Raw genomic sequence first — 23,471 nt, 5'->3', positions numbered from 1 at the left:
CTATACTTCACAAACACCATGCGTTAATTTTGTACGGTATAATAATATTTATTTAATATAAATTAAAAATAAATTGACATATATGATATATAATATATTCATGAATTATTATAGTTTTTTATATGATCATTTTAATCATGAAAATACAAAATACAACTTCAATATCATGAAAATATTAAAATAATTAAAAAAATAAATGTTATTTATTTAAATAGTTTACTACAATATAGTAACAAGGTTAAATTATAATTTTAAATCTCTAATTAGGCAGGTATGTGATATCTGTATTATTAGAATAAGTCGTAATGCCATTCAGTGATTAATTTATAAAATGTTTGCAAATTAATATTTTTTCAACGTCTATTAGTTACTTAAATATTTAATATTATTTTTACATGTAACTGTAAGTATAAATGTTTAGTGACTACCAAGTAAGTCATTATTTCGAGTTACATAGACATAATAATATATAAAATGTACTACTATTTATGTAGAATAAATTAAACGAAATTGAGTTCAAACACAGCTAGTCTGCGTGGAAAAATTAATTTTTCGAACGATCAACGAATGAAAAAATGCACATATATTATAGTAGAAAATATATTTTATATAATATTTATATAATATATTGATTGATTTTAAAATATCTAAAGTAATTATAACTGGAGTAGTTTTAAAATTAAATTATATATTTATATAATTGACATTGAAGTATTGATTAATGTAAAAACTACGAAAAATGGAACATTAATATAAACATTATCCCAGAATTCGTGTTTTCGATAATTATTCAATATTTAAAAATACAATTTAAATTGAATATGTTAAATTTTAAAATTTAAATTAAAAATGTGATTATTAATTATATTACAGTATATTTCGTATTTTGTGTTTGTAATTTATAAATTCAATTATAGTTTATAGTAGATTGAATTATAATATATTATTTATGTATATGTTACATTGTATGTAATAATTTAATATTTTTATATGCACATAATATATAATAGCGACTAACTAAATTTATTTAAAATTCAATAAAATTAAAATATGAAGGAAGGTATTTAATTATTTGCTTTGTTATTGTCATTCAACAGTAGGGTTTTTAAAACACAAAATTAATTTTATGAATAATATATTATAGGTATGGGAACATTTTTTTGAAATGTTGTTGCCTTTATCTGTTGCGTTAAAAATTCAAAAACAAAACACTTCTAATTAAAATATGTTTAACTTGTAAAGATATAACTTGACTGGTATGTATTAGGTTATTTCTTTTGTTATCATAAATATAAAAAAGTATTCATACAGTGTATGAATGGTCTTTGGTCAATTATATTATTGTATTGCATATTTATTTGTTTTATGTGGGTGTGTATACGTGGAAGTGTGTGCACATATTATATAATAATTTATTAATCGATCACTTTCTACGCGATGATGAAGGATTTCGACAGAGTTATCCGTTTCTGGTCCTCATCTATACCTTGACAAGGAATAATGTTCACGGTGGGTAACAATAATTGGTCCTGCCGGAGCAATTATTATTACCGGTATCTATATGAGTATATGTGATAGGGTTTTGTGATTAATGGTCATCGTCTGTGAATCTATATCATGTCTGATTAGTGGACCCAATAAAATTCTGTTTTTAATTAACCTTTTTACAAGCCTGCAGTAATTTAACTGTTTGTCTCTCATCAATCTGTTTAAATAATCCAATTTTCCTCTTACCTCCAAACTATATATATTTATAAGTATAAATTATTTTTCAAGCTAATAATTTCCTATACAATAGAAGTATAGGAATTATTTTTCGAAACAAAATATTTATAGTATATATCATACTAAACGGAAAATATATTCAGTGAGTTATATACTTGAATAATAAATTAATTCATAATTGAGTAATCAGTATTTTGAGATGAATACTTCGAAAATATATTTTAAATTAAACTTATTAAATAAAATACCTTCGATAAATGTTCCATAAACTAAACATACATGTATAATATTATAACTAATTATACAATACAATTTGAAAAAAAAAAAAATATATATATATATATAATTAACTATAAAATTAATTTTACATTACTATCTATAGCCTTAGATTTTGTATGAATATATGTATATTATTTTAAAATAGATTTGATTATTAGAAAAAATAATATTTTAAATATATAATAAATTTGTCTCTGATATAAATTGTTACAATTCTAATCACTAGCATCGAAGCTCATTTTTGGGTAATTGGTTTGCATTTAAGATAAAAATATATATAAGATATATGTATATTTCTTTGAAAATGTATATTAATTTACAATTTACTAATTGTGTAATGACTACAGTGTTAAAATGTTTTTACAATTAAAATATAAAAACTAAGTTGTAAAACATATTAGCATTATACTGTTGTAGTAAGTACATGATCAGTAAATTATATTATATTTAAAAAACTGACATGTGGCTACACACTATCACTATTTTTATTGAATGTTTACTTTATAAGTTCATGTTAATACATTTTTCCCAAACGGCCATACCTGCTTCAATCGGTATGAAATTGTATACAGAGGAAACTATCTAGCATCTATTCGCAAAGGTTATATACCACACCGCATCACCTATCAAGATAGTTAACAACAAAGTCGGCCAAAATATGAAAAATAATAAAACACAATCGTAATCAGAGAGTTGCAAATTACTTTTTGTGATCTCTCTTATCATAACTCCAAAAATAATTCTGCCGCTGTAGAGAAATCAAAATATTTTTAAATTTCCTGAATCTGAGTCCAAATTTAAATGATTACAATCAAATTATATTTTAAAAACAAATTCAAGAATCAATGCATCTGACACGCATTAAAATTAAAAATATTTACCACAACCTATATATTCATAATATGCGAAACAATAATTTATCAATGACGTTAGAGTTATGACAATTACAGTAAATTGGAAATCAACATAGGATAAAAAATCGTATTCAAATATATTATGTATGTGACTTAGTTTGGGTAGTAGTTTGAAGAATGTTTTCAGCAACAGTAAAAATGTATGAACTCAGTATTAACTATTTTTGTAATTTTATAAAACTTTTGTGTGCTTTAATCAAAAATGTAAGTTTTTAACTTTTATCTTTCAAAATAACTGAGCTTAATTGAATTAATATATATATATATATATATATATACTAGAGTTCAATGTTGATAATATAATAATAATAATAATTTTTACATTTAGTCATATTCTATCTATAGAAAAAAGTCTGAAAAATTTAAATTAAATTCAAGTTATTATAATAAGTGCACACACAAGTTTTAATTACTACAAATTGAGGATAAAGCTGAAAAATAGTGATAAGTTATTTTGAAATAAGTTTATTTAAAAACGGGATACAAAAATCTTTATTTTACAATTGTATCATACAAAAAAAAAAAATACCTAAATAACCGACAAATAAGAAAAACAAATGAAAAAAAAAACATTAGATTGCGGCAGAGAAAGCATTGTGTCAACAGTAGATGGTTTTGACGTTGTCGTCTTTAACATTTAATTTTTTTACGTAGTATGAACTGGATGAAACTTCTAATCCAGACTTCACGTTTAGCTGACAATACGCTGGCGCAAGGATGAGTCCGTCGGGTTATTGAAAAGCTTATCGGTCCAGCACGGTAAACAATACACCTGAAATCATTTTATTCTTTCCGAGAGAACGAAAAAACGGCCCAAATTCATTTTTCACACATACAGTACAAAACACATAAAAACAGTTTTGTATTGTAATTTTTGTATTTTCCGTCTAACCGTCATTTTAGACGCTGTCACCGACTTCACAAAAAAAGAAAGAAAAAAAACAATAACAGCACGCACCAGATGTGAAAAACGGTCTACCTGTCAAAAGGTTGAGATTTCCCCCGTCTCCCATCAACATGCTTCATCATAACCCTCATCACATCCTAATTTTTATCGAACCACTGCTGACGAGCTGGAAATAGACCGTTACAGATAGTGTTCTTGTATTGCTATTCGGACCGTATAAATTTGACCTTACCTATTATACTACATTCTGTTGAAAAATAAAAAGATCTTTAAAGCTTAGGTATACTGTATTTGTATTGTGTGCAAATATTGTATACATGAATAAACGAGTTTCAGTAAATTCTTATAAATTGCTTTGTGATGGCGAACTAATTTTAATATATAGGGAATCATTCTTTTCACCAACACTTTTACACTTCACATATTTTTATTTCACTGTGCGTTCGAAATCGAAATGCCAACATATCAATCAAAACATTGAAATGCTTATTTTCAGCTGTGATCGCATTTATATAATATATAATATATCATACGTTTCATATTGTTTAAGTGATAAGAAAATGCAAATTGTAATAATATTGTATTATAATTATACCACATTTACATAATTTCAAATTTTACATAATATTATTCATGAGGTTTTATGATAATTATTTATTATTGTTTTATGAATACAAAAAAAAAATAATATATTTAAATTAAGATTTATACATTTTTACCATTGTTCATTAAAAACATTCTTTATTCGTAATTCAATTGGATATTTTAACTAGTATGCCTAGTGACTTTTGCGTGATGAAACTTTTTTGCCGACTCTTGGATGGCATTTTTAATAACTTGGGTGTATTTTTTTTTTCAATTGATATGCCTAAATAACGTTTGGTACGTATGAAAAAAAATAAATAAAACGGATATTTCCTAAAAAAATGTAAAAGGGGATTTGATATCAACTTTTTTTAGGGAGTTTGATGTAGGCAATTTTCTATGTGCTTGCGTGTGAGTCATGTTAATGAGTATGCACATTCGGAGTTGTAAGTCATCATATAGGTATGCGTGCGTTAGTAATATAAATGAGATGGCACGGCGTCTATTTTAGTTTTTAATGTTTTTCAAATCTTTCTACATTTTTCATAATATTCATATTTCAGTGTAGACTATTTTTTTTTTTTTTTTTGAAATTATTTTCATAATGTTTTGATTTAAAATATAATTGTGTAAACTAGCATTAAAGTATTATACAACTATTATGCATTGGTAATACTGTGATGGTATATTTATGGTAGGCGATTAGGGAGGTATATTTTACCTCTTGATCCCCTTTTTTTAGCTTATATTTATATAGTTATAAATTGTAGTTATATTTTAAATTATACGTACTGGGACGTTTGGCATTGGAAATTTTAGTTATATCTCCCCTCTCAAAAAAATCCTAAATACACCACTGATTCTATGTTATTGCGACTGAATTATAATTAGCACGACGAATTCTATGATAATATATATATTTGAAACGCATTCAAATTAAAAAATATAAGAGTATGCAGTTTTAGTGATAGTTACTATATTATACGTATATATTTTATGATAATATTCAGTATAATATAGATGGTTAAGTATGTATTATATAGCTACTCCACACATTTAAATAACTGTTCCATAAATAATAATTTTCTAAAGAATAATATTTAGTTAATATTAAATTGTAATCAATAAAAAACTATTTTCAGTTATTTCTATATCAATTACCTAAAAGTTTAAGTGCTCAGTCATACCTAATAGGCATAATATTTTAATATAATAATAAACACCTACTATATTCCTCTTACTCATAATAATATTATTACTCTCTCGCTATACGGATATATAATATGAATTAAATACTTGGAAAACGGAACACAAGACAGTGCTAAATTAGTACCTCTATAGGCTAATGGTAGCTAAAATTACTATCCATTAGTCGATCATCACTACCTACTACATTATGTATTGTATTAGTGAAACACGTTTACATTATTTAAATAGCATATTATATTATACTTATAATAAAATGTCAAAAATGTAAGTGTCACTCACATTGGCAATGTGCATAGATAGCCACCAATCTACGAATGCACGTAATCTCATATGCATTCCCTATCAATATATCATGAGATTGAAGATTAAAATCTGTTAATTATTTTAATATTATTATTATTTTTATTGTTAAATAGGCTATTTTGTGTTAAAACCAAAGATGGGTAAATTAATGAAACTAATGAATTCAGGTTAAGCGAAAACAAGATCGTAAAATAATTAGAAGTAAATAATTAACAAATAATACATTTAACTCACTAATTTTAAAGTTCAGATACAAAAAAATATTAACTTAACTCAATTTGAAAAAACTTAAATTCCTTTTTAATTAGTACCTGGATTACATAAATAATATTATTTTGTTCCTAAAATCTATTATATTATATATATAATATTACTTTATCAAGAATCATCACAGGAAGAATAGTATTATTAGTATTATTATAATATAATAACTATATAAGTAGCTTGTATTAGCTTGATAAAAATATTTTTTTAACTGAACTTAAGCTTTTTAGCTAGTTAATGCACATCTTTGATAAGTTAAATAGGTTTATAAGATGGCAATTAAAATTGAAAAATAATAATAACTATTATAAAATTGATTTATTTATACAATTCCAAAAGTGTTGAATTAATAATTAGTGTGATAGTGAAATTATTGATTTAGTTGGCCATGCAAAAGTGATTCATCAACATGGAAACATTATTCATTATCGTTAGATTATAAATTGTTTTGGACGTTTAAAGTAAAAGAGGACTGCGTCCATTAATTTTGAAACCTTATCAAAAAAAGCTTTGAATCCAATGTGTCAAGTGTGTAATTTTCACCGTATTGCCATTGGCCGGACGTCCGGTCTACTTCCGATGAATTTAAGAGGTAGCTACTTATTAACACAATAATGGTAGTGAAGCAGATAGTTACTATTAGCTCATGTAGACAGCAGCCATCTATATCCTTTATCTATATGTTATTTTAAAATATTGAAGTTCACTTAGAGATATGAGTTCTATACAATTATAAAACAAATACATGTGTTTATATTTTTTTTATCGTAATGATATTATAATAATATTATGTCAAAATCTAATTATAAAAATTAACTTAAAAGTCCCTGCAATATGTTATGCGTAACTTCTAAATAAAGTGGACATAATGTTTTAAAAAATGTCTATTAGAATTAAATAATTGTATTTAATTACTAACAATAAATAAATGTTTAATATCGTAACTTGTAACTTATTTTTGTAAGCTCTTTATTTTTTTATTTCTATTGTTTTTAATACATCAGATTAACATCATAGTATTCAATTATTTCTGCTCAAAATTAGTTTTTCAGATGTGATATTATTAATCAGTGATTGTTAATTTAATTATTTTTTTTTTTTTTTTTTTAGGTAGGTATATATTTATATTTATTATATTATAATTATTACATACATTATGAATATATTTTATCTAAATTTATATTTTATAGTAATTTTAACAGATTAATTAAATTTTTCTCAACCAAGTATGTGCAATGTTTTGTGTTAGGAGTATTGTGCCATACTGGTTAGAATTTATATGATTATCTATACTAATTTATAATAGGAATGTATTTTCTAACATTTTTAATTATATTTAACTCTAAAACGTATAATATATTATGTTACATTCTAACAAAACCAAACTAAATGACAATTAATTGATTTGTTACCATAACATAAAATTCTAGTGTTTCAAAAAATGACATATCTTATAAAACTATATGCAAAAATTAGTCGTATAATATAATGAAATGTATAATTATTTTAATCGTAAATAAAACAGTTTATCGTAATAATGGGTTCAATCCATAATTTAATATAATGTATGTTACGTGGTTATGAGAAAAAATGATAAAAGTAAAACGTGCATGTAATACGAGTAAATTATTGTTAGTAAGAACGCAAAAAATGAACGTGTATAAATATTAAATAACGCCATTGAATTCATTAAAAAAAAAAACACTTAAAAACAAAATAAGCTGGTAAGTCGTCGTCGCATAGGTACTCTCTTTGTGAGGTTCAGCCTCGGATCTGTCCTGTATAAACAGCAGATACATTTTAGTTAACTACGTGGTATCAGAGATCCAGCGAATTTTAATGGTTTTTGTTGGTATTTTATTCCACCGAGTAATTTCAAAGAAAATTAAAAGAGGTAAGAGGAAAGGCAGGATTGAGTAAATGGCGAGAAAAAAACTCAACAGCGGCTGGCGATCAGGATATAAATCGATTTCGGCTCCAGATGTGACCTCGACATATTATAAGCGCCGCGGAAAGAAGAAAAAAACACCAATGACCGAGCTTTTAGTTGGTGCCATTGTCTGGTAAGAGAAAACGCTAATGAAGTTTGACTTGATGGATTGATCTATTTCGTACTGTTTGTGGGGTAGTCCACCCACAACGCCTTTGCCTTTATTCAGTATAATAATATACAGACTACTTCTATTGTGGCTGTGTCGGTTACCAGAGGAATAAAAATAACATTGTCACGCGGTGGAGACAATTTTTACTCGAAATAAGACTGTTTTAATTTCATTAGAATTTACAAAACTACGTTGCCATTCAACAAAAACAACTTTTGTTTTTCATAGAACGGTTCACCCATATTTTGGTTTGTTTTGTTTTCAATTCATTCGCAATGAAAATGCAATGGCAGTTTTTAAACTTTGTATTTCAGCACAATAAAGTTTGTTACATAAATAAACTATTTCTTCATTGTTCCTTAAAAATAAAAATAACTACGAACCTATTCGTTCGGTACTCAAATTAAATTTATTTATTTAGCTTGTTTCCTTTCAAAATTAAATTGTTTGATATAATATAATAATAATTTATCTAGGTAAGTAATAATAATGAATTCGCTGAATACGTCATATTATTCGAAAATTAAAACCAAACGATAATGTAAACATTTATTTAAACTATATAGGCATGATTAGTAAATTAAAATTGTCTAAACCAGTAAACCTTGTTATTGACTTATACAATTTAAGTGGGTACTAAGTTATTTATCAAATAATAACATTTAGTATATTGTAACTAAAAAAAAAAATATTTATATGCTTATCTAAAATACATTTTTAATAAATATAATATAATATAATAATAATAATAATAAATATAATTTCATTATGTAAGTCTCTACGTCATTATTTCCCATGGGAAATAGGTATAGTATAATTTTTAAAAACAATGTTATAAATACCTTGAAAATAGTTTTAAAAACATTGTTATTACTTATAATATTGAATATTTTCAACCAGTAAAACTTTTGTACACAAAACGACAATTTTATATTTTATATTTTAAAAGTGAACAAAACTTTTTTTATAATATGTTGTTTATCACTTTTAGTTTTGTGTATAACTATGGTTTAATGAAAGTTAAAATAATTTTAAAAATTATTAAATATTATAGGTATGCCATATGCATCCAATTACATTTAGTAATATTATGTTAAAGCCAATGCGTATCTACTCCAGTGATATTAGAAACTACTATCCACGTAATTATCAAACATACATAAACAAATAATATATAATATGACTAGTGCTATAGAAACATGTCTATTACACACGGTTCATAATCACCAGTTACATATCTCAAAACTTATTTTAATTGTTATTTCCGCTTCTTAGTTCCGTACAAATTATCATAGTGGAAAAGAAAATGTTCCACCGATACGGAGATACTAATGATAATTAATCAGAACTAAGTCTTGTAACAAACATCTACCAATATTTATACTACTATGTAAAGATTATCTTTATACTTCATCCACTAACTATTTAACGGCAAAAGAAAACGTGACATTTTTTCGTCAAAATTGATCTTTCGAGTTATAATAGATAAAGACTACAAATTCGATTTGTATAGTGTATATTATTATTATTAAATGAGATAATCGATTAGTAAACAAAATGATTATTACATATTTATATTATATATCTATAAAAATAATGTAAACGAGAATATTTTTTTTTTTATTACGAAGTAAAATCCCTGCACACCTATGTAATTGAATCCGCAACAATAAAATACTACACCTCATATTGGCTAGCTTCAGCAAAAATAGTGTTGTATACAAAGTCTAACATGACAATTTAGTATCAATTATTATCTTATTATTATTTTTATACTATATAATTATTTATTTTATACCTTTTATTTAGTTTATAGCTACTTTGATATTTCGATAAAATATTTTATGATTCGTATGTCTTATTATAGTATATAATATAGTCAATTGCTCAAATCGTAATTTAATTATTATTGTTAGGTAACATACAAAATATATTATATCTATAGTGGCAATATGCTAAAATATTCAGATGAATTTATCAAAATTATGTATTGAAAAATAAAAATTGCATACTAATAATTTACTTTTCGTGGATTCAAATAACTACCTTAATATCTAACACAATAATTATTATTGTTCCACTAAAACGTGTTATTATTTGATTTAGCTTGGACGATATAATAGCAATAATATTTTATTATTAGCTACATAATAATATTATATCGCATTGCTATCTTGTATTAATTATCCAATAACATATTCTATGATCATGGTAGTATTGTACGATAAATAATTATTATTAAACTCTGAAATTGAAGCACGTGTCATCTCCTGTAAATACTAAATTATAATAATTTGATTAAAATTAAATGCACAATTTAATGTTCTATTAATTTTAATATGTATTATACATATTGTACAAAAAAAAAAGATAGCGTTATAGTCAATCTGTCAAAGTAATAGGATATGCCATAAAAAACATCATAACACCAATTTTATTTATACAACATGCAAAAGAAATTATTTTTTTTTTATACATATATTATAATGTTTTTATAACCTTTTATAACTCTTACACTTTGCATATATTAAAACTACTTAATTTTTTAAAACAGCCCTTTTATCCTATTTTTTTTCTGACCTTGTAGTTGTATCTGTGTGGTGTGTGTATGATATTGGATGAGACGCGAGTTTGCATAAATAAATGTTCAGAGCTGGACATTGGCGTGCCTGTTGGTCGTAATTCCATTGGGTTCAGTTAGGTGTAAACATAGGGGTCTCATCACCTGAAGTCCGCCTCCGGTTATCATATTTAAATTTCTCTAACGCATTCATAATATTTAAATTTTTGCCAGGCAATAAAACCAGGACGTAGCCGAGTAATTGCTTTTTTACACCTTCCGCCGTCTCCGGTAAACCATGCAACATTGTAAAGCAAATAGTAATTCAAACGATCCGCGCAATATTTTATGATACTCAAGAGTCGAGACTATATGTTATTTTTTTCTTACTTTAATCAAAACTTTTTATTAGAATAGTTGTTATTTCATACTATAGGTGTAGTTCGTGTTATCAAATTTGATTTGGTCTATATAATTAAATACAACTCAATTAATCATTTGGACGATATAAATGTGTAGTACTTAAAAAGAAAATTGTGTAGACCCTTGTCACAGTAGAGCGAATTCTAAATTTCGTTAAAAAAATGTATATTAAGTTACAATTTTGGAATTAATGTATAATAATATATGAAGGTATCATCTAAGATCTAATCTTGTTTTGTTATTATAAAAATATTAGTTTAAGTTTTACATGAATTAGAGTTATTAATAGACAGAAAGCTATAGGTTATTTTAAAGTTTAAAAACGCAAAGAAAAATTATGAAGAAATATATCTAAAAATGTTTGGCACTTACTTTTATTTGTTTTTTATTTAATACTGAATTATTCGATGAAATATTAGCAATAAATTATCGTTAGAATAATACTGCGATTAAAAAATATTATATTTTATGTTATTTCGCTTTATTTTGGATGTACATACTAGTATTTATTAGGTATCCTAATAAAACAGAACATTGTTCTATTTTTTTTCATAATTTAACTAATAAATCACATTAATGATGAATTCACATATTTTAATATGTTTTACTATATAAAAGTGCGACTATACTAATATTTAAGACATAATTTTTTATTTAATGCTTATTTGTACATACATCTAGATATCTATATCTCATTATTTCTAAATAACACTTAAAACTGTATTTGTACAAATTATTCTACGATTATCTATGCGTTCATTTTACTATATATTCGAGTCGTGTTTATTATTATTAATAATATATTTTAATATATTTTACGTGGTGATATGCATCTAATACTTTTATAATGTGGTCTATCTCGAGAAAACACTAAATATTGTTTATAATAACTATAGGTTTCATTCCATATATTTTTATAATCTACAATACATTTTCAAAGTTCAAAACTTATTAAACGATTATATCCTAAGAAGACTAATGGATATAAATGTTTCAAGTTTGACAAGCAGTTCAATTACTATTTATACGTTAAATTAAATTGTTTTTAAATTTAGAGTATAAAGATAAGGAAATGTTTCACAACCATACAATATACATTTATACTAGATGGGTTAGAATTTACATAAAATACTCACTTTAAAATTTAAATTACATAGGTAGGTACTTTTACAATTAAAGCACTTATCAACCTTAGTTACTGAAATTTACCGTATAGAATTATAGTTAAGCTACCAGAGTAATAAACATACTTTTCTAAGCAGCACGTGTTGTTAAATTGAAAGTTTAAACACATAATAATATATGTAAAAATTCGTATAATAATTTCAGGATAATATAGTAGGTAAATGTTACATAATACATATTATATTAAGCCAAACGTTGTTTTCTTATTTAAATTTGAATATCATATACTAATATTAATCAGTTTACTAATAATGATTATAGTATGGTGATTTCGTATAATTTCTATTTTTATTCTTCATCTTTCCCCTCTCATAATCCATGTTAAACTATAAATAGCTTATAGTCTATATTAATGTTCGACTATAACAAATCGAAATGATATCAATTAATTTGTGCCATTCGTATTACTCGGTACTAATATTTTCATAAAATATCAGTATACTATTATTAAGTATTTTACAAATAATATTTAATTCAGAAAACACTATTATATAGTTTTTACAAAAAAAAAAAAAAGTGAAACTACCCAAGCAACAAAAAATCGTGTGAGTAAAACTTATACAAATAAAAATATAATAGTTGATTTAGAACGTCATTATCAAACATTATTTTAAAAACAAAAAAAACTCATACAAATATTATTATAATATTATTATGCATGCAATATAATAATAGTCATATTAACATACATCTCATTAAAATATATAACAATTAATAACGACACTATGGCAATAAGTTAGTTTTTATAAGTTTTACTATACGTAGTAATATTACAATAATTCTCACAGAATTGTAATACAATAATGGTATGTAATAATAGAATACCTATATGTAGACACTATTTTGCATTTTAATAAGAAAAAAAATGTAATTTTCATTAAAACTTGTTTTTAGAATGAAACGTACATTCGTATGACTTCTGCTGGTCAATACATAATATTGGGTTCTATCTTCTATATGATTTCAAACAACCATAGAATAAAACTGCAATCACTGTGTCACATAAGTGTTATTCACGGTCCACTTATCTGAAATAAATCGTATCCGTGTAATTTATCGAGTATTTCGAGGAAAATGTATGGTTACACCCTCATCTTCATAAAAAAAAAAAATACCTATTTGTGAGCTTGGTAGCTGGTAGGTTTATCTGATCGTATGGAGAATAATAATTACCAAAACAGCAATGTATCGTATCGGACACAGGAGTTTATCTGTTTTTACATGGAACTGTTTTTGGCACCAAATGGCGAGTTACGTTTTCAGCAAGTTTCATGTAACACAAGTAATTCGATTAATCTTTGGGTTGGTTTCTCCTTTTTTTCATCTTACGAACGCACAATTTTGAAGGATCGATTGGCAACATGTTGCACATTGTTCGGATTTTAGGTAATCTCAGTTCAGTCGACTGGATCATTAACTATTCTGGTCATTCGAATATCATTATATACGTACAAAATCATGTGCTTATATATAGTAAATTATGTTTATATTTATGTATGCCAATAATATACATAACTCATAAGCGTTTCATGATTTATACGTTTAGAATATGTATGCACAATTTATAATAACTATTGTTTTTAATTGCCCAAATTACAACTTGGGTTATTAATTCTCATAACTTAACCTCTATCTGACTAGTGAGAATCGATGTTCATTAAGAACTACATAATACACGATGATAATAAGTACTATAAATATCAATTGTAATTTTGGTCATATTATCTGTATTATTAAATAATAATTGAAATTATTTCGAGTAAAAATGTGAATGAATTATTATTAAACACTAATGAAACCATTTTCATCTTAGTTATTTATCAAATACCTAACAATATTCAGAGTAAAAACTAAAAATATTACATTTTCGAGAAATTTAATATCTTTAAAGAATGCTACACTCACATGCGTAGTGGTTTTTCTTACAAACGCATAACATAATAAATTGTATATTCTGAATAATAAAATAACTATTGATTTTAAATTTAATAATAGATTAATTTTATTATCAAAATAATCAAATTTTAAAAGCAAGAATATATTTTTTTGATTTTTAAAGGTTATTTTATATTTTAATTTTAAAACAATTGATGAACATTACAATAAATAATCTACGAAATTCGCTAGTTAATATTATTACTTTTAAAATTTTAAATCGGTCAATTAACTGTGATATTAAAGATTTAACAGTATTAAATTGAATATTAGAACCTATAATTTGCTATACGTTTGCAAGACTGAGACAACACATGTTGTGTAGTATGTCTTAAATATCGCGAGAAATTATAATATGGTCTTGATGCGTATGCGGCAGTGCCTCTTTGATGCTATATTTAAACGATTGATCATATGATTTATAAATAAATAATATCCTATACTTACATTGTATTCTAAACACTTTTGAACTAATGAATAATCGTACGATTAAAAGTAAAAATTAAATTATTCTATACTAAAATGAATTAGATATTGAATTCAATTTTACAATTTACTGAATATTATTATCTTAATTCATTGGTTATGGAAACAATGCGTTTTACATTATTTATTCGTAGATGTTCTATATAATAATATAATAACCTACGTAATAACGAAAATTATCTTATACTCAGTCATTCATTTTAGAAAAAAAACTGTGAATATAATACGGTACTGGATTTATATCAACTGGTTAAAATAATTGAAATGACAGAAAACATTTTTTACATGTAAAAAAACTAGTAGACAAATAGATAATGAACAGCTGTATTTACTGATTTCAACTAAATATGATTAATGTCTAACACTCAGTCCTTGTAACCCGTCCATATTTCTGTTGACAAAAGATTATATTATTTTATCATTTATGTTTATGCCTACTGATTTCGACTACAATTTATAATATATGCTTTTATTATAGGTATATATTTTATTTATAAACGAACGATAATAACTTTAACACAAGTGTGAAAAGCTACAGATTGGTCTTATGAGTGAATTTCCAACATTGTATAGGGATAATATTTTATACCATCACTCTAGTGTTAAAAATGTAAACGGTTAATATCTAACATTCTACACGAGGAATAGTTTAAATGGATTATGTACAATATATTAAACCATTATATTTTGCTTTGAAATTCGTTCTTAAAATTAAAGCTAATATTCTTTAACATTGTATTTTATATTGTGACAACACTTAATATAACACCACAACAATAACTCAACATAACAATTACCACTACGATTTATAAGAATTGAATAGTGTATGCCTTCTTTAAGTCTATAGGCACTTACCCGTAGTTGCATTTTTACGTTGTAGTGTTTAAAGCATAGAAAACAAAAATAAAATACTTTAAATGTTGTGCATTCAACTATAAAACAATTATTTTAAAATGAGTTATTATGGTAATGTTTTTGGTATTTACATACTAATTAATAAATTAATAAATTGTACTAATATGATGATATGCTATATAAATAATAAATAAAATATAATTAAGTAACTAAAGAAATATATAATAAAATGTTTGTAAGTAAAAACTATTTTATAACTATAATATAGAGGACACCTAAAACTGTATTATTTGATTAAGTGTATTTCTTTTGGATAAAATAAAAACTTTACAAAAAAGTGACTTAGTTTAATTGAAATTGTTTATAAAGAATTTACTATTTAGGGTTAAATCAATAAAATTCTTTTTATTACAAATATCTTATTTCGTGACCTCTAACCGTATTGGCATTGTTCAAATACTGATATTAAACATATACATATAATAATATATTATATTATTATATTATGTACTGTAATAATAGTACACTGTACAGGCGTTAATTTTATTCCGTGTATTTCGTTTTACTGGACGTAATTATGCATATATTATATTAAATTGATGTAGTATTGACATATCTAGCCGGTGGTGTACATTGTATCCATCAAAGTTTGATGATTTAATTATGAAGGTCACTGCAATAACAATTAGTTTATTCAAGCGATAATACGGTCCATTTATTTGTTAAAGTTTTTTTTTTTTTTACGTTGTTTAATATTTAGGTCTGTTTAAAGTACTTAAGCAGAGGTAGGTACCTCCGTTGTGCGTTTAAATACTCAATAGAGTTAATTTTAATATTATAAATTACTGTTTTAACTAATCATATTCTCATATTGAACTAAATTCGAAACGTTTTACGATATCAAGGGGCATAATTAAATAACTCAAACATACACACACACACACACACACACACACACACACACACACACACACACACAAGTACACACACCCACACACATAAATACGCACACACACAAATGCATATTCGTACACACAGAAAAAAAATAAAGAATAATAATTACTTCCACGCCGCATTTCGATGGTGCAGTATAATAGGTAGGTCTACTAGTCGATATTGCAGTTCGTATGTGTTTTTAACATTTTATTGATAACAACTAAATAACTAGTACTTTCTAAATGAGAAGAACAATATTCATGGAAATGTTTAAGATATTAAACGCCACGTGATTCGAATCATCGCTTACAGGCATTAGTCGAGTGTCAATTCTACGCACAAATTAATACACCGCGAAACTAATTTATGTAATAAGCTATAATATATTGATATTAAAACGTGGTGTTTTAATCGTAATAATATCAGCTTATTCGGTTGATTGTATTGTTAAAAGGTAGGTACTAAGGAAAAACTATTTGTTTAAATTTCGATGTGATCAGCTCCCGGTAGGTAGTTGAATACGATTTTTTTATAATATGGTGGTATACAATCAATACACGGGTATGTTATTATTTATTGTTATGTTCGACAGCGGTTAAAAGAAAAATTAAATATTTATAAATATAATACTTTTATTACACCGATGAGTAAGTACAAAAACTAGATGTGTATACGAACTAGTCATTCGTAATTATTTTCATTAATTTGTATTGAAAACTCAATTAATTATTTCGACCTATTGAAGTTCGTGTACTGGAATTTCGAGTTTTAACAAACGAATCACGACAAATGTTAATTTGGTTTTTTATATCATTCCATTCATTGTCATAAACATAAATGGGTAATGAGGTAATTGTTTTAGGCGATTTTTCTACTGTTATATATTTTAGTCTAACAACAAAATAACTAATTAGGTAACATTATTGGAAAATGTATTGAATAAAAATCGTTTTCTTAAAAAAATTGATATAATAACATAAAGCTGATGTATTTTATATAAACGACTCTTATTGTTATATAATACTCCGGAAAACTCGACAGATAGTTTTAAGAACGAAGATGATTCTTAAGTATAACATTATGGTACGTCGCATCAATGTGGTTTCCCGACTACACAACCGTGTGTTATTATAGGTTGTTGTCGAAACGCTTTCGATCTTTACTGTAGTCATTAAATCATACTCGGGCCCATATTTATTAGACCTTTAATGCTCTCGAGCAAAATAATTGACACGTAACCATTTTGTGTACAGCACAACATACAAACATAATATTATAATATATTTACCTACCTAAAATCGACTTGTGGCACTGTGTGATATTTCTCCATTTGAATAAAGCCATTCGATCGAAACACAAACAAAAATCCTGCCCTCCCCCCCCTCCACCAAACCCACATTTGCCACGTTTGCCAACATATTTGGACACGGTCCTATTGGCGTTTATTGACCGTTATAATTATAAATACATAAATACCTATATGACCGTTGGTTTTGTCGTTGTTTCAGACGGGCTCCGACGAATTTTGATCCGGCGGCCGGTCAACAAGCCCGCGACGAGTACCCTATGGCCCTGCTCGGAGCACTTGCGGCCACCGGCAGTAGACGCCAGGGCTGCGTGCTGCGGGCGGCGGCCGACGCGATAACGTTCTACTGTGGCGGCGACGTCGTCAGTGGCGGCAGCGGCAGCAGCAGCGGCAGTGGCGGCGGTGGCGGCGGTGGCGGTGGCGGCGACGGTGCCGCCGCCGAATATGGCCAGGCCGCGGCGGCGTCCGGCCGGTCGTCCGCCGCCGCCGGCGATCGCGGATTTGGCGACTACTTCCGGCGACCCGTCCGGTCGGTGGTCATCGGCGAAGACGGTTCCGGCGCCGGCGGCTACTACTTCGGCACCGAAAACGGTTCGTCGGCGGCCGCCGTGCTGGCCAACGCGACGGCAGGCCTGGAACCGTTCCTGAACGGCTCGTACAATCACACGCTCGGCGCCGAAGTAGAAAACCTCACCAATTACATATTCGTCATCAGCATCGGCATAATACTGGGCGCGATGATTCTGACGACCATTTGTGGTGAGTCAAACGGCATAACCATATATTATTATTATCGCGATCGGCCGCGAATCGATGCGATTGCACTGTATAATATACTCCGAGTCGTCATGATATAATAATAATTAACTCGCGGGGTGATTTTAAATATACAGAAAACGTCTCGTTCGAGTTTTTTCTTGATTTTTCTGTCAATATACTTAAATCGTTATGGTCGTTTCTTGCAATAACCCGGACGAAATCAACGTATTGACAAATCGTTATGGATAGAATGAATTTCAATAATATTTATACGCCTTACGTGCGTAATATTTCTGTAAATAGAAATATATAAATCCGGTACAGGTGAAAAAAAAATTCAACGTTTTATATTATATATGCAAACATATTATTGTACCGCCAAGTAGTGTTGGTTATTCGCACACATCGGGTTGTTATGAACTCAAATAATATTATGAGTCGTGTATACAACGTTCTCCTCTCAAAATAAATTGTATTAGACAAATGGACGGGCGTAATATTATACGGGTTATTTTGGTACGTAATAATGGTATTATAAAGATGGACTTAAAATGAACGTTAGGTAAGTGGGTACTTCGAAACCGAGTTTCACTCATAAATTCTAATGGTTTTGAGAATTGAATTTCTGAAACGTGCGTAAAGGCAGACAACAATAAGTATGAATATTTTAATTCGTGTGATAAACTAGATTTAACCATTCAAACCTTGTATTTATATGTTTTAAATAATAAGATCATATATTGCAGTAAACCATGTTAAGCGAAGTAATAATTTCCATTTATATTAATTCCATGACTGTTGAATTACCATTTTACAATCATTACAATTTGTGTACGAGTGAGCGCATGAATATTTATAGAACTTTCATATTAAATATCTTAAATTTTAAAAATTCGGTTTCATGATAATCATTTTAAAACAACACACCAGTGGTCGCGGTAGTAGTATTAGCCAGCTCACGCGCAACAATGGCCTGCAAAACCATTTTATTTTTCATCATTAATATTTTTTTACCAAATTAAAACCAATTATTATCGATCTAGGTAACGATTACCCGTCATCGCATTCCACGTATTATTCTTTTGTTGGGAGAATGCATTGTTTTGTTTTTCATACTACCTACATCGAATAAATCGATTCCGTCGTAATTATTACGTTCAGGTTGGCACCGCCTGTATTTCAACAAAACATTCATTAGAATATTAAAACTCAGTTATTTGTTTATTTTTATAACAGGTTATTTTTAATTCTACCTTTTTCGTTACGTTTTAATACAACTATAATACCCGCTCTTCAGCACATACACGCCGATTACGCCAATCAAATAATTGAACGTTAAATTTAAAAATTACATTTGAGTTTTGCATTTTTTTTTTAAATTTGTACAGTTTCCAGTTTGTTTTTTTTTTACAAACAAAAACTACTACTAAAACTGTACCATAAATGCACTGGTACGCACTGATGTGCTTTCATGTTTTTAATTTTTTTTTTTTAACTTTTAATGTTTTTTTTATGACATTTCAACTCACATAAACGTATATGTATTTTTAGTTACCTGATTTTAAAACCGCGCACACAAGGTAAAAAAAAACACTAGAGTAACGGCGTAAACCGCTTGTGTAATGAAATAAACGGCGTTGCAAACGTTCTGAAGCGTAATGGTTACTAGCATAGGTAATGACAAAGGAAGATCTGAAGGAATGAAAATAACGTAAAAACGCTTCAATTCATAAGTTATTTAAAAATTTCTTCCTAAAAAAAAAATCAATAAGAACCACGTTTGAAGTTCATGAAAATACAAATGGTTTAAAATAGGATATAAGTATCAAAGAAATATTTTGTTATTTTTGTGTAACTAAATTTTGATATAAAATTATTGATTCATAGATAAACCAAAATTTAAGTATAAAATACCTACGTAGACAATATAGGTATACAGATATTTTGAAAATTGCAATCTAAATTATAATTTTTAAATTTCTGATAAAGTGATAAGTAATACCTAATAATTTAATAAGTAAGTAATCATCAGAATCATTCAAATCAAAAATATTTAAGTCAAAATATGTATGATACAAATATAATAGTAAAATACTGCCAAACAAAATTATTATTTTAAATTGCTATACACTCATATGTGTATAGAACGTAAGAACTTGGAAAATCTATTTTTTTCTTTATTTGCGCAAGAAAAAAATCCATAATTTTAAATTATCACATACATTTCAATAACATTCAATGATCAACGACTACCGAGAAAGTAAATACATTTGATTAAGTCCGAGATATTTCTGCTAAATTAAAAAAAGTTTTTATATTGTAAATTGTGAATTTTCCTCTGCAATAATCACCCAAGTTTTTTAAGATGGTATAAATATAAATTTAATTTAAAATAAAAAAAAAACGTAATGATTATAATTTCTCAAATATTTACATTTGAGAATATTAAATTAGAAGATATTTCTATATTTTATTTTTCTTGATTATTTTAAATAAAATATATTTTGTATCCAAATGTATCACAAAATATTTGGATATCGGCACTTTAAAAATGTCAACAAATATTTATTAAAATTGGCGGAACAATTTAAATTTATAAATATCAAAAATATTAAAAATGTATAATTATTACATTTTTTATTTTAAATATTATGAAATACTTAAAATATAATATTTATGTAACGAATTCTTTACATAAGATATTTTCATTCCTTTTTTTTGTACTTGCATTAAAGAATTTGCTCATATATGATTCCTCAGTGAGATAAATTATACAAACGATTGTTGCAAATATTTCTTAAAATCGTACAGAATTCATTATAAGGATATAATATTATAGTAGTGTTTATACATAATTACATAATAATATGTTTTATGTTTTTAATAAAGAAAAAGATAAAAGAATATAAATTGTAATGGTTGTGTTATATAAGCGGTATGTTAGCACGGGTTTTGTTGTTTACTACTGACAAAATGAAATACAGAAGATGATATTTCAGAAAATAAGAGACTTTCATATTTTGCTGTTGTCGGTGTGGTTTATCTAAAATGCGACATTTAACAACACAATGACCGTTTTGGATATACCAACTATGTAGTTAAATATGCTTTTACCATTTTACGTATAAATAATATTATAATAGTTATACAATCTCATGAGATCCTTTGCGTAGTATTTTTAATGTGCCCATGGTTACTTTAACATCACGCATGTACTTTTTAATTTTTACTTACAGAAGTACGTACTGTTTATAGTGACTATAAATAAATTATGCTACATACGAATTGCCAATTATTAACAACAAAAGAATATCATTTTCGTTCCACTGAGAAATGAGTTTCATATTATATTATATATTTACTAAAAATAATACCGATATTAATGCGCTATTGTTTCTAGACTTAATATATTATTATATAATTAACTCAAACAAAAGTATTTTTTGTTTTATTACGATTACATTTTTTCTTTAAATTATAACTGTTACGAAAAATAACAAACGTCTATATACACTACACTGAAATTATTTTTATACCGGCACGCTTTTTATAGATATTGATAATATAACAATATTGATAGTTAGTTGTCACTTTTCCGTTAAAATATTAGATTTATTACAAGCCTTTATAAAATTGATAATAAACATTCTATGTAATATTTTTACCATTTTGAGTCAACAACAAAAATATACAATTTTTCTATTTACAAATAATTTCCCCTATCTGATCAAATTGATTTAAGTGAGCTTTAATATGCATAACGTTTGAAGAAAATTTAATATAAAATATTCATATTTTATACTTTAGTCATTTATAATTTTAGTTGATAAAAAATGTAATTATAAGAATAATTGTAAAGATAATCAAAATACAAAAATTAATTAAGAAATTAATATAATGGATGATACTTTCATAAATTTAAAATCTTAAGATGAGTATATTATCGTAAATCTCTTCAGTTCATTATTAGCCTTATAATTCTAGATATTAACTGACTAATTCAGAAAAAAATATATTTTTCTCAAGAAAAAATGCATGAAAATTAATTAAATTAATTAAATTAATAAAATTAATTTTGTAAAATAAAATAATTATAATTGAACCCTTTTAAATAGTTCTGTTGAATGTCTAAACAGTGCATTCTGGATGAGATACAGTGAAGTGACGTAAAACGTATCATTTTAAATGGTTTAATGTTGTATACCTGTTCCTCAACATTGTAGCGTATAATATGTATATATTTTATTCGTTTTGTATCAATCTGTGAAAGATAATTTGTATGCTAAACGATTGGCTAGAAAGGAAAAAAATTAGATGGATGCGAAGGAGGTAATGGCTAAATAAAATGGGAATAATACAAACGTTAAGATTAACCAGATGCAAGAAGCAATATAGACAATAAAAGAGCTTATGGATAAAAATAAACGTCGAGAATGCGATTCTCTTTCGATTTAAAAACAAAATGTAAACATTATGTAAAATAAATGTTATTTTTTAGAGACTCGGCAATGCAAAATGACATTATTATACAATTTATTATTGTCAAAGGATGTTTGTATGGGGGAAATAAGTACAAATCACATCCGATTGAAATATATAAGTACGTATAAATTTATGCCCAAGCCACTGTGTGCAAAAATGTCTACGCACCGTAAAATATATCATTGTAATTTGTGTACTTGTGTGCTTGTGTGTTTATAGGTATTATCAAAAATCTGAGGCTCATGGGATTGCTGGA

At 26.3% G+C, this 23,471-nt stretch overlaps 1 protein-coding gene across 2 annotated transcripts in view; it reads left to right on the top strand.

The window, feature by feature from the left end:
• The window catches only part of LOC132929322 (5-hydroxytryptamine receptor), a 186,244-nt gene that overhangs the window by 99,505 nt on the left and 63,268 nt on the right, over nucleotides 1–23,471 (top strand). Inside the window, exons 1-2 of one of the 2 annotated variants that reach the window (XM_060994600.1) lie at nucleotides 12,983–13,001; nucleotides 18,177–18,733. In XM_060994600.1, the coding sequence (XP_060850583.1) occupies nucleotides 18,235–18,733 (499 nt within the window). In that variant the 5' untranslated portion in view covers nucleotides 12,983–13,001; nucleotides 18,177–18,234. Of the gene's footprint in view, nucleotides 1–12,982; nucleotides 13,002–18,176; nucleotides 18,734–23,471 lie in introns of those variants that run through there. The other variant, XM_060994598.1, reaches the window with a different exon arrangement.

Source organism: Rhopalosiphum padi, chromosome 4 (genome assembly GCF_020882245.1).
Source record: "Rhopalosiphum padi isolate XX-2018 chromosome 4, ASM2088224v1, whole genome shotgun sequence".
NCBI classification, from domain to species: domain Eukaryota; kingdom Metazoa; phylum Arthropoda; class Insecta; order Hemiptera; family Aphididae; genus Rhopalosiphum; species Rhopalosiphum padi.
This window is presented reverse-complemented; position numbering and strand designations above follow the sequence as displayed.